The sequence below is a fragment of the Perkinsus marinus genome, assembly GCF_000006405.1.
Source record: "Perkinsus marinus ATCC 50983 genomic scaffold scf_1104296935302, whole genome shotgun sequence".
Classification (NCBI taxonomy): domain Eukaryota; phylum Perkinsozoa; order Perkinsida; family Perkinsidae; genus Perkinsus; species Perkinsus marinus.
In genome coordinates, this window is record NW_003214508.1 from 704,635 (window position 1) to 716,981 (window position 12,347).

The window sequence follows — 12,347 nt, forward strand, 5'->3', positions numbered from 1 at the left end:
ATCATCATAGTATGATGAAACGGATGCACCGGTGTATAATTACGAATATAAGTATGCATAGGTAGGACTCGTAACCAATCACTGCCGTAATTGATGGGCAAACTTAGCTGCAGGCATCCTCAAAAACCTACGTATCCAAGGGTCAGCCCTGCCTTGTTAGGCAGCTAGTTGTACGACTGATCCACTCTCTCTAGCCGAGACGGTCGAGGGTGTTCCCATATGTGTGGTGGAGCCGGTGTTTGCTCGAAGTTTATAAACCTCTCATGGATGGGTTACGCTCTCGTGAATCAAAACATTAAATCTCGAGTGCTTGAATGAACCGTGTTAATATTACAAGGAAGTTTCCCTGGATCCGAAGAGTTGTTGCTTTCACCGATTCTCTTGAACTCATTTTCATAAGGCGGGTTGTATACAGACGAAAGAATTCCTTCCGCAAGATATTATACTTGAACACATCGAACACTCGAGAGGTGGCTAAATATGACTAATACTCGCGATAATTGATACTAACGACTGCTGGCCTCTGACGGAATTCCTCAGGGCTCGTCCGGTCCTGCTAGTCATCGATTATTCGCACCATGTCATGAAGCCTCCGGTGTCTCCTTCTGAGAGACCTTGGCTAATGTCTCTACCACTTTCCGGTATTCAGCATTAATCTCGCCTGAAAGGGAATAGTCACGACCAAGCAGGCACACATAAAATAACTCACTGCTGCTGAGTGAGATCTTGTCGACCCTCTCGTCGGTTTTACAAAGCAGAGTTGCTATATCGTCCATCTCCTGTCCTAGTCTTTTCCCAGTAAGCCGAGAAAACATCTCACGATGCAATGCCCACCAAGCTCGGTTCGAGCGAGCGCTCTCGATGGCCTCCTCGATTTTCGCAATCCGGTCCGGGCCTTCCGGAAATGGATCCCGAGGCTTCTCATCCTCCACTGTTATCCCGTCCTTGGTCGCTAGATATGATTCGATGAGTGAATCCCAAGATGGCAAGAGTTTCCATTCAAAAGCTGGTACCTCGCCGAGAGATGGAGGACTTATAGAAGCTTTCTGGTTTTCTCTGATAGAATTGCCTGACTTTGGTTTCGTTCGCTCATCGAGGCGACTACAGCGTGCACTCGTCACACGCTGAGGTGCGCGAGATTGCCTTTGCCGCTGTAGTCGTTGAGTTAAAGCCTTGAACTCAATCGGAGTCCGAGGTCTCGGCCTCGTCAAACACGCCCCTGGCGTATCGAGTGAATGCAGTGATAAGGGAGGTATTGCTGAGGACTCGGGCCGCATATGCTTTGATTCCTTCCAGATAACTGTAATAGAGCTCCTCATACTCCATTCCCAATAGTAACACGACATCGATTGTACATGACAGCAACCGACTACATGTCATGACTAGCTACTGGACACTTCCTCTTCTTGGCTGCAGGGGACCACGAACTAAAATGTAAATATGCATACATATAAGGGTCACCTTGAAACGATAGGCAATCTTTCGTACGTAGTACGATAGAAATGTCACCAAAAATCAAACCGAGTTTTCTAACTTACATCCCATATGTTTTGAGGGCCGTGCCGTCTCAGGGCGTAGTCCCCAGTGATTTCACCTAGAGAAATAATCATACTCACAAGTTTGCCTAAAGCATACCTCTCTTCTCTGAGATCATATTATGTGTTTTGTTGGTAGAATAGTAGCAGTGAGCGTGCACTTCATTTTCGGCACCAAAGGTATTCATCTGTTTGATCTTGTCGGATGCCAGGAAGCTCCCTGAATGAGCTCCTGAGACCACCGCTGATAGCAAGCCGTGAATACCCGACGCAGCATGCTTGATCACAACAGACTCATCCGTTCTGACCGGTCTTCCTTCGGTTTCGAAGCGCATCTTTCCGTCAGGATGGAGAATCTGTAGATATAATATGAATCAACAGATAACGGACTATGCGATGGGCCTACCTGCCAGCGCGTATTGCCTGCTGGCTCCTCTACAGCGCCGACCTCCTGTTTACGACTGCACTTGGAGGCCGCCAACGCAGATACCATTTCGCTATACACATAGCAATCCCTGAACACGAGCCCAGTGTGAGAAAATATACACATGGTCAAGCATATATGTAGGTGAGAAAATGAAAATTCCGATAAAATTTTGGGAAGTTCTCATTGATTCCTATACACTTCTACCCGCATTCGTATGTAAACTGCTATAATAAGTGGGAAAACTCTTATAGGAAGCTCAACTGAGGAGAGAGAACATATATTCTAACACTGCATAAGCCCACCACGAAGTGAGCGTGCGCCGTATGCCCTCCAGCTTACCTGTCCGGGACGAAACCGGAGAGTACCAATCTCACCTCGTCGCCGTAGCATACGGGAGCATCGGGGTTAGCCGCGTTCACAACCTCAACGGCGAACACATTGCGAATGCATGGGATGGCATTGGACCCTACATCTTTATCACGCGGAATAAGATGAGAAATGACATACCAGTAGTGACTGCATATGCAGGTCCCTTTCTGCCGGGTATCAAGTCCTCAGCATTGGCGTTGAGGAATCCCTCCGTTGCCGCATTCCGCAGCATAACAGTGTCGCCTGTACGATACACACCATTCGGAAGACACATCAATACAACACTAGTTTTGCGTGAGCGCCTTACCATTCCGTAGAATGCCGTCGTTCTCTTTGAATTTCGCCACCGAGGGTTGTAGCGCTCGCTCTAGCATGAGCTGCTTCGATATGACCAGCAGATCACCACTATCCTTCTTCGAGACATATCTAATGGGTATTTCAAGGCGGGGGGGGCTCCTTTGGCCCTCTTACTCCTTCATCCTGAGCTCATTCAGTTCGACCTCCTCGCACCAATTACCGATGCGACAAGTGGGCTTGTAGCGAACGCCACCGCGGAGCTGCTGAGTGGTGAATTGCATCACTGCAGTGAACTGAAAGGTACAGAGAAAGATAGAGACCTCCAATGTGGGATAGCGAGCCTGGCCCAAGTGAACAGGAACAAACGACCATCGCAGAGAAGGATGCCGTTGACGATTGCTGACAAAATAGTCTTCCGAGCAACAAGACACAATTGGCAGGAGCAAACTGAGAGCTATAGTCATGTCGACGTAGTTCTACTATGATGTGTATGTTATGAGGAGACTCGTCGTGAAAGCCTCATGAATGATCAACCACCACGGCCGACAGACATCACAGTATCTGCTATGTCGCTCAATCCTCTTGCATAGGCATGTACTCCCTCAGACTTTCAGACACCCCTCTGTGGCATCCAATGCATCGGTTGCACTGTCCAGTGACACTGATCGTGTACATCCCCAGGACCACGGACACGACTAGCCTTATGGACCAGGGAATAGGCTGAAGCATAGCAGCTGGAGTGAACGCCATTGACCTATCGTGAGTTGGGATATCTAGGTAGGACCTAAAAGTGTTGAAATTCACGGGGCATGAAAAAGTATACACTGAAAATCACTTCGCGCTCGACTCGGCGGGATCGTCATCCTTGTTCTTAACAGTGTTGTGTTAATGCTGCTATCTGCAGCAGAGCAAGTAGGAAAGCTTCACTTACTGTCCTGTACTGTACGTCGCATTTCGGAAGGTTCACTCTCCCTTGAAGCAAATGCCAAGTCGGCACCGAGATAGGTACCCATGAGCCCAACTGTCAGAGGTACTTCTAGGACCAAGGTAATCTCAGACATACGCATTGATCCGTGAAATGCCTCCTGCTGCAAAGCATTGACGAACTCAAGTGTCCGACAACTCTCTGCCAGAGAAACAATCTTTGCCAGCCGCATCGGGCGCAAGGTCCGTAGGGGGTCGACGACTCGGACATTCAACTTTCATGCTCCACGAGAGCTATTAAGCTGTAAGTGCTGCGAGAGCATCATAACTTCATGCGGTTTTGCATGGATGATAATGGTAGAATACTCTGTGATTGTTGTCATCCCCGCATGGTCACTCGAAGGGTCCCCTGCACCTGACGCTGTCGTGCCGCAGCCCATCCTAGGCAGACCTTGATCAGGCCGCAGCGAGGGTGGACTGAATCCCGACCAAGAGAGCGAACCTGGCGAGACTTGGCGTTCCGATCGTAACAGCTAATCCGAGACCTACCCCGGTCGTTTGAGCTGTCATTTGGTCGTGGTGCTAATGAAACCGAAACATCGCGTTTGATACCAACCAGAGGTGGAGACGGACCGTACCCTAGCGTGGCGACATGAGCTGCTGCGGCCGCGCAGCCTAGGCTCGTACCGTAAGCTAGAAGAAGACTTGACTGGCAGACGTGCACGCTTATCGGGCACTATGCCCGATGCCACTCATCGTCCGACTGGTACACACAATCCCCTGGTCGATCAACTAGCCGTATCCTCTTGAACAAGCCGATGTGCTTTTTGGGGAAAGTGCCGCCTCAACTGCGTCCTACCATGATGGTAGTACCATCTTGACATAGGACAACACCAACACCTGGGAAGGATCTGAGAACGGAGATGGGACAGCACGGGATGAAAGGAAAAAATTCGGAAAAAAGGTTCTATCGGGATTCGAACCCGAGTCGCAGGATTCAAAGTCCTGAGTGCTAACCAACTACACCATAGAACCAGATGAAATTGATCATAAGCATATCGTGTCCATAGGATAGTGTACTCGACTACCCTACAGTGCGACCGCTACTAATCCCAACTGCTCTTGCTCCCAATTCCGGAGGTCGAGCAGGAGCGTATCTTTGTCTTAGCGAACTGCCAGATGCCCCTTTCGACTGCACGCTATACATGAATGCCGAACTATCATCCATGGTACTCTCATAAGTGAGTCTATGACTCATATAGGATGATTCTGACGTGCAGGAGCATCGTGGAGATCCTTCACTGACGGTCAAAAGACCGAGGGTTCATAATGGTATCTTCATTGTCACGGGACCTCACCGATTGGTTGTGCCTGTTTCAAAAGAGATATCAAAGTAGATTGCAATTGCGACAAAGTCACTATCCCGAATGTTTGCGGCTTAGCCAGCTCAAGCGCAGCCCTCTGCAGTGCTTCGAATGGCGGAGGACAACAGAATTGAGAGCACTGTTCAGGCAGAGCTGCCCTCTCTTTTTTACGTTCAGTGTAGCGTGAAATGTTCTCATCAACTTATCAAGCGCGTGAGTCGACAAGGAATGCATGATATCCCCCGAGTTGGAGCCGGCTGACCTGCAGCAATGCAAGCACATCAACCCACTCACTGGCAGGGGATCCCTCGAGACCCCATCGCTGCACGAACTCCTCAATGTCCTGATCTGAAGGCTTCGGAATAGTCGGTGGCGGGTCGCTGGACATGCGAACTTGAACAAAAAATGTAATCGACCACTCAGGAGGGATATCTAACTTTTCCAAGCCTTTGAATCGTTCCTCAGTTCCCCTGGCCCATGCGCTCCATGACACTCCCTTCCACCACACTGTGCATCAGTACAAAGCAGCGTTCGGAAGTGAGAGTCCTGCGCGATTGCCATCAGCAGATTCTAGAAGGGCTGATGTCTACCGTAATTCTGAAATCCAACCAGCATGATCAACCCCACGTAAACCATGCCTCATCACTTGACAGTACCGGTAGAGTCGGCCACGCCTCCACCAGCAGGTCTGCAGAGTCAAGATTCTAGCAGAGTTAGAATTCCGGACTATCTACCTAAACACTGGCTTTTTTGCCATCGCTCGCTGGCTTCGTTCCCTCCGCTCCCGCTTGGCTCTCCCTCTGCCCAGGCGAAATGTTGTTGCTATTCGTCATCAGAGAGGACGACAAGGCCTCCTCTGGTAGAGGGACAATAGACATCAACAAAGAAACTCCTGTGGCGAGCACTAATACCCTCCCAAGTATAACTCATAACGCCAGGACAGTGAGAGACACACATCCTAGCCGCACGACTACTCCTTCCTCGACGCACTCCCATCTCGCTTAGCCTGTACAGCATTGGCTAGCCGAGCCTCTTCGAATTTCTTCCATGTTTCTCTGAGGGAAAATGAGGATTCGCCCGAGTCCCTTTGCTTAGAATGATATAGTTCAAAGTGAGCCTTGACCACAATTGCTTACTCAGTCGCATTGGTAGGAGCAGGAATAAGATTGGGGTCGAAGGGCTGGCCTAAGCAGGGACATTGTGGGCACATCCAGCTAGGGCGTTGGCACCTTTAAAAGGACTATTCTCGGCATTCCAAGCATCCTTCATGACCTCCTGCATTCGTATCTGGTCGCTCGTAGGTTTACCCTGAGCCTTTTGATTCTGGTCGAAAAGGATCTTCCGTACTGCTCCTTGGGATGCTAAAATGAGGCAGCTCACTCAGCATACCAGGCAACGTCATATCAGGTCAACCCATAACTCACAGTCATCTAGCTGAGAGAGGGCTTTCGTAGACTCCACTTTACTGGTGTCGATCTGGTCATCCCCTCGCAACACGCACTTCCACCAAGTGTGAACTGCCTTGTCCAGTGATAATATCAACTACAGAGACAATATGGACACAACATGACGGTCAAGTACTCCCCAATATCGGCTGCACGGACTACCTCCCTATCACCTTGTCACCGTCTTCTATCAGCCATGAGCTTTCCGATGGTACGATACTCATGTCTAACTCCCCTGCCAACACTGCGCTCTCATCCCTTTCATATTTGATGTCCACAGTGCTCGGTTTAATGCTCTAACAATAATAACAATGCGGCTATCTAGGCGATGGACATCACTCACCACACACAGGTCTTTTCCCTTAGTACGAGGTCGAAGTGGTACTTCTACAGTGAGGTCATTGAGTGTCTGCGTCCAGTAATACTTATCAGTCTGAGCCCCATTCCATGTGCCTGAACCCGCTCAGTTTCTGTACCAGCCATGCGTGAGACCACATTCGAACACATTTTGTAACACAAACTAACAAGGTCTACGCCTACTTATATGCTTCGCCCGATCGAGCGAGTCCGATAACTGTCCTGTTGCTCTTTCAACAGAAGTTTCAACAGCAGGAGAGGGAGACAGGGGGCCGCAAGATGATGAAGACGATGTTGAAGGTTCGAGACCAGCCTATGCCCAGTGCGCCCTTAGCGGCCGCATCCACTATTAAGGTCTTTGCTACCTCCCTCGCGACTTCTCCACCCTTGCTGCTCGCCAATTGGGTCGGTCTGGACGAGTCATGTACGGATTCACTCACGGATGATCGACAACGATTGTAGAAGCGGCCAGGGCCGTCCACCTGATAGGGCAGTCATAATGGGAAGGGGAGTTCGAGGGGCTTAGACGCACCTTACGCCACCGCTCTTTCAATGGTGTTATCTCATCGACCTCATGCTGTTGGAGATACTTCAGCTGATACTCACGCATTATCGATATGACCATATCTTCTGAATAGCCTAAAGACTCGAAACAGATTAGATTGAGACCATTTCCGAACCGAGTCGGGACGGATGCTCATACTACTAAACAACCATGTTTCTATCGACGCACCCACACGTACCCAAAGGGAACCCCATTCGATCTTCCTTTGATCTCATAATGTGGTAAAGGTCAGTCTTCCGCCCAAAGAAGCAGAAAATGGTATGTAATAGATGCTCGATGCCCTGAAACCAACCTAACATGCATCCCTCTTGGCCCAGGTCAAGGAGTAGACGATAATATGGGGGCATTGTAGCAATATAAGCCGACTACTGAGCCCTCCGTTCGAAGTAGTAGTACCTCATGTTGCTGGGCCATGCCTAGGAGGAGATCGTCGAACAGCATGAGAGGCTCTGGACTGGACGATCCAGTATGAGAACTCATTTCAGAGGAAAAGTCCAAAAAGGAGTGTCTATGGAGGTGTGTGGAAGGTGGATGTAGAATATAAGAGGATGATACCGGGACGTGAATAGAGTATTGATGGACATTAGACGAACCGAGACTTCCTACAACATGAGTTCGTTGTCGAGAAAATTGTGCGCTGTTAGTGTATCTTTTCGCCCCAATCCGAATAAGGTTGTGTTCATCCACATTTGTGAGTGAGATACCCCCGAAATGACCCCATAAACCATAAAAGGTGTTATGTAACATAACACCAATCATGATTGGTTTACCATAGGGTGTGATAGCATTTTCCGACGCATGGTTCCGCGCCCGCCCAAACCTCTTTTTGTGCTGTCCTGCAAGTGCAGAGAGCGCTACTAGTCTTCTCGTTCGCCCTGATATCTAGCCGTTTCTGATAACTCCAAGGCTGAGCTCTACTTGATAGAGCTTGGTCTTAGTAATTGGATAGCCGTCGCCTGCTCTCCCTTTTTTGGTACCGCTGGGAACGAGGTCATAAATAGCATGCTAGGTACTGCATAACCCCAGAACCGACGAAATCCTGAGCTCAAACTCATCGGGGCACGTCTGCGCCGTGGGAGAAAAATGTTAGAGTTATGTGTAGCTGCAACGCATGGTACCAAAATGCAGCTTCTTGACGGGAGAAATTTTGGCTCAGCTGTTGACATCGCCGCTCCGGGTTACGAAAGAGTTGAAGAGAAGTATGCCACTGCTACGGGTATTTCTGATGCAACCGCTTTCGTAGCAGGTATAGCTGGGATGCTCTACACCCTTGAACCATCTGTGGAGCCTAAGCTAACTCTTGCTTACGTCAAAAGTATCATCATGGACACGGCCGAAGGTATCAAGGACAGTAAAGAGGAAAAAACTCTCTCATTCGGCCGCGTGAATGCTGCGACGGCTCAGTAAGATACTTGGGAGAAAGAAGGTATAATTTTTCACTCTGATGATGGAGTCATTGATAACTTGTTCGGTGAACTCTCGTCTATCTCGATGGCCTCTCCCCTGCTGGATGGATTTTCATTTCATTCGATTCATTTATTGTAAATGTGAAGGTCTGATGTCATATGCGATCGCAACGCTGGGGATTTGGATCAAGTCATTTGATTAAGATAATTCTTTACGCCCCACTGATGAGTATGTTATTATAACTAGTGCGGTGTAATTCCAATCGACAAGCCGCTAACAATTCCCTCCTTCAACAGTTCCCTCATTCCATCATCGTATTCTCAGATGGTATAAACAATCACTCACAACAGTATACAACATCTGAAACGTCCAAACAATAAATGATGAAGCGTTCTTGTTGATCCTACAAACCTCCTAGTTATTGCCAATGTTATGCGCCACTCCACATTTTGAACTAGCAACTAGACATCACGTAGTGTTCATAGCATAATCGACAATAACGTCGCTGAGACCAGACGGTCGACGCAGCTGACGGACTGCGATGATATGATCAATAATGATAATTATATTTCGCATGTACAACATCCACTAATCAGTAAACGGATGTTAAATGTCGCCCATAATATACGGCATTATATTTCCGATCCAGAGATGGAAGGGAAGACAAGGCAAAGTAGGCGCCATCGATCGCCTTCTCTTCGCTAACGGTGGCCGGTCACCCGAGACATACTCTCCCAGACGCAGCAGCCATTGATGTTGACCATTAGCCGCCACCGCGTCAGTAGCACCAGTACACAGCCATGCATCATTCACACGTTTTTCTGATCGCAGTTCTCCACCCACCAGCAAAAGACGGTCAGAATGTAATGCCACACATCGAACGAGACATCTAGCTTGCCAACGTCTTGGTATGGTCTCGGGGAGCCCATCTTGGGAAACACCCAGCGGTGGGAGACCTGCTCAAAATATTCCGACGACGTAATAACAGCACTTCTCACATCCACAGGACTCGCTGGTCGTAGTGGAAGCCTTAATCCATGAGAACCCTTCATCTCGACTAATCCAAACGTCGGAACTGCACTGATCGACATCATTACTCGGCTCACCGATGCCTATGTGGGGAAACCATCGCGTCTATCTAATGTCGATTCTCCTTACCACCTTGAGTGATTGTTATTTCACCACCACATAAAACTAGCATACCGCTCGGATTGTGCTGAACGACAGCCATTCCTCCTCGGGGACCGAAGTCTCCGTCTAGCGTTATCTGCATACCATCAATTCACAGCATACTGAAGCCTGTCGGGCGTACCTCTTTCCACGACACTCCGCCGTCGTCCGACCTCCACACGTCAGAAAGGAACCCCGTCATAGTAGTGCCACCGACCATGATCATCGACTGGCCGCCTACCATACCAGGCGTACTCTCAACGAATACAAATTCGAAAGGGAACTCACCGTTGATGGTGGTGAATCCCATGGCCCATCGGGGTTCCCATGGGGCGCACGCAGACAGGCGTTGCCAACTTCCACCAGAGTCGTCAGAGCACCAAACGTCGTTGAGGTGGACGTTGTTCATACCAAGCCCTCCACAAACAACAATTCTGAGACAATATGAGCCTGTATTCCATAAGACATAGTAACTACTCACCTTCCACTGTGTAGAATAGCACAGGCGAAATTACAGCGCGGTGGGAATGATCCGTTCGGATCGACAGGAATGACTTCCGTCCACGTGCGACCGCCATCGGTCGACCGCCAAACGTCGTTCTTGAAGTTGAAGTTGCGATCCCATCCGCCTAAAAGAGGCTTCAACCAACGGCTTACAAAAGATGAGCTCACCAAGAAGGATCAATGCTTTGTCGTCTCGGAGGGAGACCATGCAATGCCCCATCCTCGGAGACCATTCGGCCGATAGTGCTCGATGTTCCCATGAACGACCGCTATCAACACTGCAATACCTGCAGGCACCATTCAGACGACACCGAGGGCTGCGAGAACCTACACATCGCTCATTGACCGAGACATACTGTCGAGACCACCGGCAAGATAAACGGTGTTTCCATCCCAGCATACAGTGAGGGCGTGTCCAGAACGACCATCGAAACCGCCAGGAGGTAAGCGTTGCCAGCCTGTTGCGAATGCCGCAACAGATGTGTAGTCCTGGGAAGAGCATTAGCAACCTCAAGATGGGTACATTTTACTCACCAAGAGAGATGACCCAACCGCATTGAGGACGCGCTTACGACGACAGCATTGAGTGCTCCCACAAGGGTGGCAACTTATAACCCGCTGATGAAGCCACTTCTTCCTCTGGGGTGACATCCTCAGTGAATACCTGCCACCAAAAAGTCTTCACAACGACACTGGAAGGACGAGAGTACCGATGAGTGGGATGAGCAGCATAGGATAATCGTCGTTGAGGGGATGCTGTAGTAGAGAGCGGCAGTAGAGGCTCGGGAGGTCGACTAGTCGGAGTGTTTGGACTGGACATTCAATGACGTAGCTATGTAAGCAGTAGAGACCCAGGGTTCCCTGTCATTGGTTAACGTTGGGGTAAATCTTCCGAGTGTTTCTAGCAAGACTAACACTTGCTATCTTACACCATATCAACATGTATGCACGAACTCATGGAAATCTTGCGCACTTGGGAGTTTCCTCAAAGAGGAAGCTACGGCGAAAATTAGCGAATTTTCGCTTCAGCTAACATGCGTTACATATTTACCTCATCGAGGAAAGTTGACTCAGGTTTCCTCACTCCAGCCAATATCCTCCGTTACATCGGAATGTTGAAGGGGAATAGCCAGGATGCCCATTTTAATGAGCTCACGTCTTTGATGCTCAAAGTTTATGTCATCCACGTACCTCGTCAAGCCACATCTTGGCGCCAGTGCCGCTGTTCTTTTACCTCATTTTTGAAGTCGAAAGTGTGCTACCACGTAATTGAAGTCGGTATAACTTAACTGTTGATATTTGCGTAATGATGTTGTCCAAAAAGAGTATAAAGTGTTGAGTTATGTTGTTCAATGACCCGGGCATGCTGGGGAAACCCCTGTAGCCGGCAGGAGTTAGAAACCATTCGTATATCTAGCTTATCCCACTATTGGAAGACGCGATACCGCCGCGGCGACAACACTCGTTCAGCAGGCAATGTAGTCTAGTCACTAGTAAGTCTCTATGAGGAACCCAGTAACTGATCCTGTGTGTTTCTGTACCCCCATCCTGATGTGTTGGTAAAATCAGCAGTGCTGTCTTTCAAGTCAGGGGATGCGACAGGCGCATCTTCGAGAAAGGGTACCAACTTATGTCCTTGCAATACATGTTATTGTCGCATTATGCCCTGAGTATCCGATTTTCGCTTTTATTCCGCGTTGTGGACCTCTTGATTCCGTAGGGTTATTGCACACTAGAGCAGGTTGATGGATCTCTGGATTTGCGATATCTGGATATGTTCAACATACTCCGTTATTGCATATCGACAGCATTCGCTACCGCCAGCAGTAACCTGGAAAGGATGAAGACCGGCTTTGCATTTTCGGTGGATGAGTTCACGACGGTCTGTGGGTGGTACCTGTCCCTCTGAGAGTCTCAGACTCATAGTCTCAGACTGCGACCATAAGTTCGACCATAGTGTCCGGGCCTCGGATGCTACTTTTG

The 12,347-nt window shown here is 49.0% G+C and overlaps 4 protein-coding genes and 1 non-coding gene across 6 annotated transcripts; 1 reads left to right on the forward strand and 4 right to left on the reverse strand.

Moving 5' to 3' along the window:
• Window positions 1-1,382: 1,382 nt before the first annotated feature.
• On the reverse strand, window positions 1,383-2,909 carry Pmar_PMAR003506 (conserved hypothetical protein; the record flags this gene model as incomplete). Its single annotated transcript, XM_002784201.1, has 9 exons — window positions 1,383-1,427; window positions 1,539-1,594; window positions 1,636-1,755; window positions 1,801-1,891; window positions 1,942-2,050; window positions 2,302-2,428; window positions 2,470-2,574; window positions 2,639-2,757; window positions 2,803-2,909. The coding sequence occupies 9 exons, from the start codon at window positions 2,907-2,909 to the stop codon at window positions 1,383-1,385; spliced, it is 879 nt and encodes a 292-aa protein (XP_002784247.1).
• A 1,605-nt stretch (window positions 2,910-4,514) lies between these two features.
• Window positions 4,515-4,587, reverse strand: Pmar_PMAR003507. The gene has a single exon. It is a non-coding gene; the product is annotated as a tRNA-Gln (tRNA).
• Window positions 4,588-6,048: 1,461 nt separating this feature from the next.
• Window positions 6,049-6,844, reverse strand: Pmar_PMAR003508 (nuclear distribution protein C, putative; the record flags this gene model as incomplete). Its single annotated transcript, XM_002784202.1, has 6 exons — window positions 6,049-6,101; window positions 6,146-6,277; window positions 6,341-6,458; window positions 6,535-6,657; window positions 6,705-6,814; window positions 6,838-6,844. The coding sequence occupies 6 exons, from the start codon at window positions 6,842-6,844 to the stop codon at window positions 6,049-6,051; spliced, it is 543 nt and encodes a 180-aa protein (XP_002784248.1).
• Window positions 6,845-8,405: 1,561 nt separating this feature from the next.
• Pmar_PMAR003509 (hypothetical protein) lies at window positions 8,406-8,690 on the forward strand (the record flags this gene model as incomplete). The annotated part of the gene is made up of 1 exon (XM_002784203.1): window positions 8,406-8,690. The coding sequence occupies one exon, from the start codon at window positions 8,406-8,408 to the stop codon at window positions 8,688-8,690; it is 285 nt and encodes a 94-aa protein (XP_002784249.1).
• Window positions 8,691-9,170: 480 nt separating this feature from the next.
• Window positions 9,171-11,180, reverse strand: Pmar_PMAR003510 (kelch repeat protein, putative). Of its 2 annotated transcripts, none has more exons than XM_002784204.1 (10): window positions 11,075-11,180; window positions 10,899-11,028; window positions 10,696-10,853; window positions 10,533-10,651; window positions 10,342-10,489; window positions 10,149-10,294; window positions 10,003-10,097; window positions 9,852-9,957; window positions 9,689-9,802; window positions 9,171-9,646 (listed from the first exon to the last, which is right to left on the reverse strand). In XM_002784204.1, exons 2-10 carry the CDS (start codon window positions 11,013-11,015, stop codon window positions 9,297-9,299), a joined length of 1,353 nt encoding a protein of 450 aa, XP_002784250.1. In that variant the 5' UTR covers window positions 11,016-11,028; window positions 11,075-11,180; the 3' UTR covers window positions 9,171-9,296. The 2 variants fall into 2 exon arrangements, with proteins under 2 accessions (XP_002784250.1, XP_002784251.1); XM_002784205.1 differs by having other exon boundaries at window positions 9,849-9,957.
• Window positions 11,181-12,347: the final 1,167 nt, after the last annotated feature.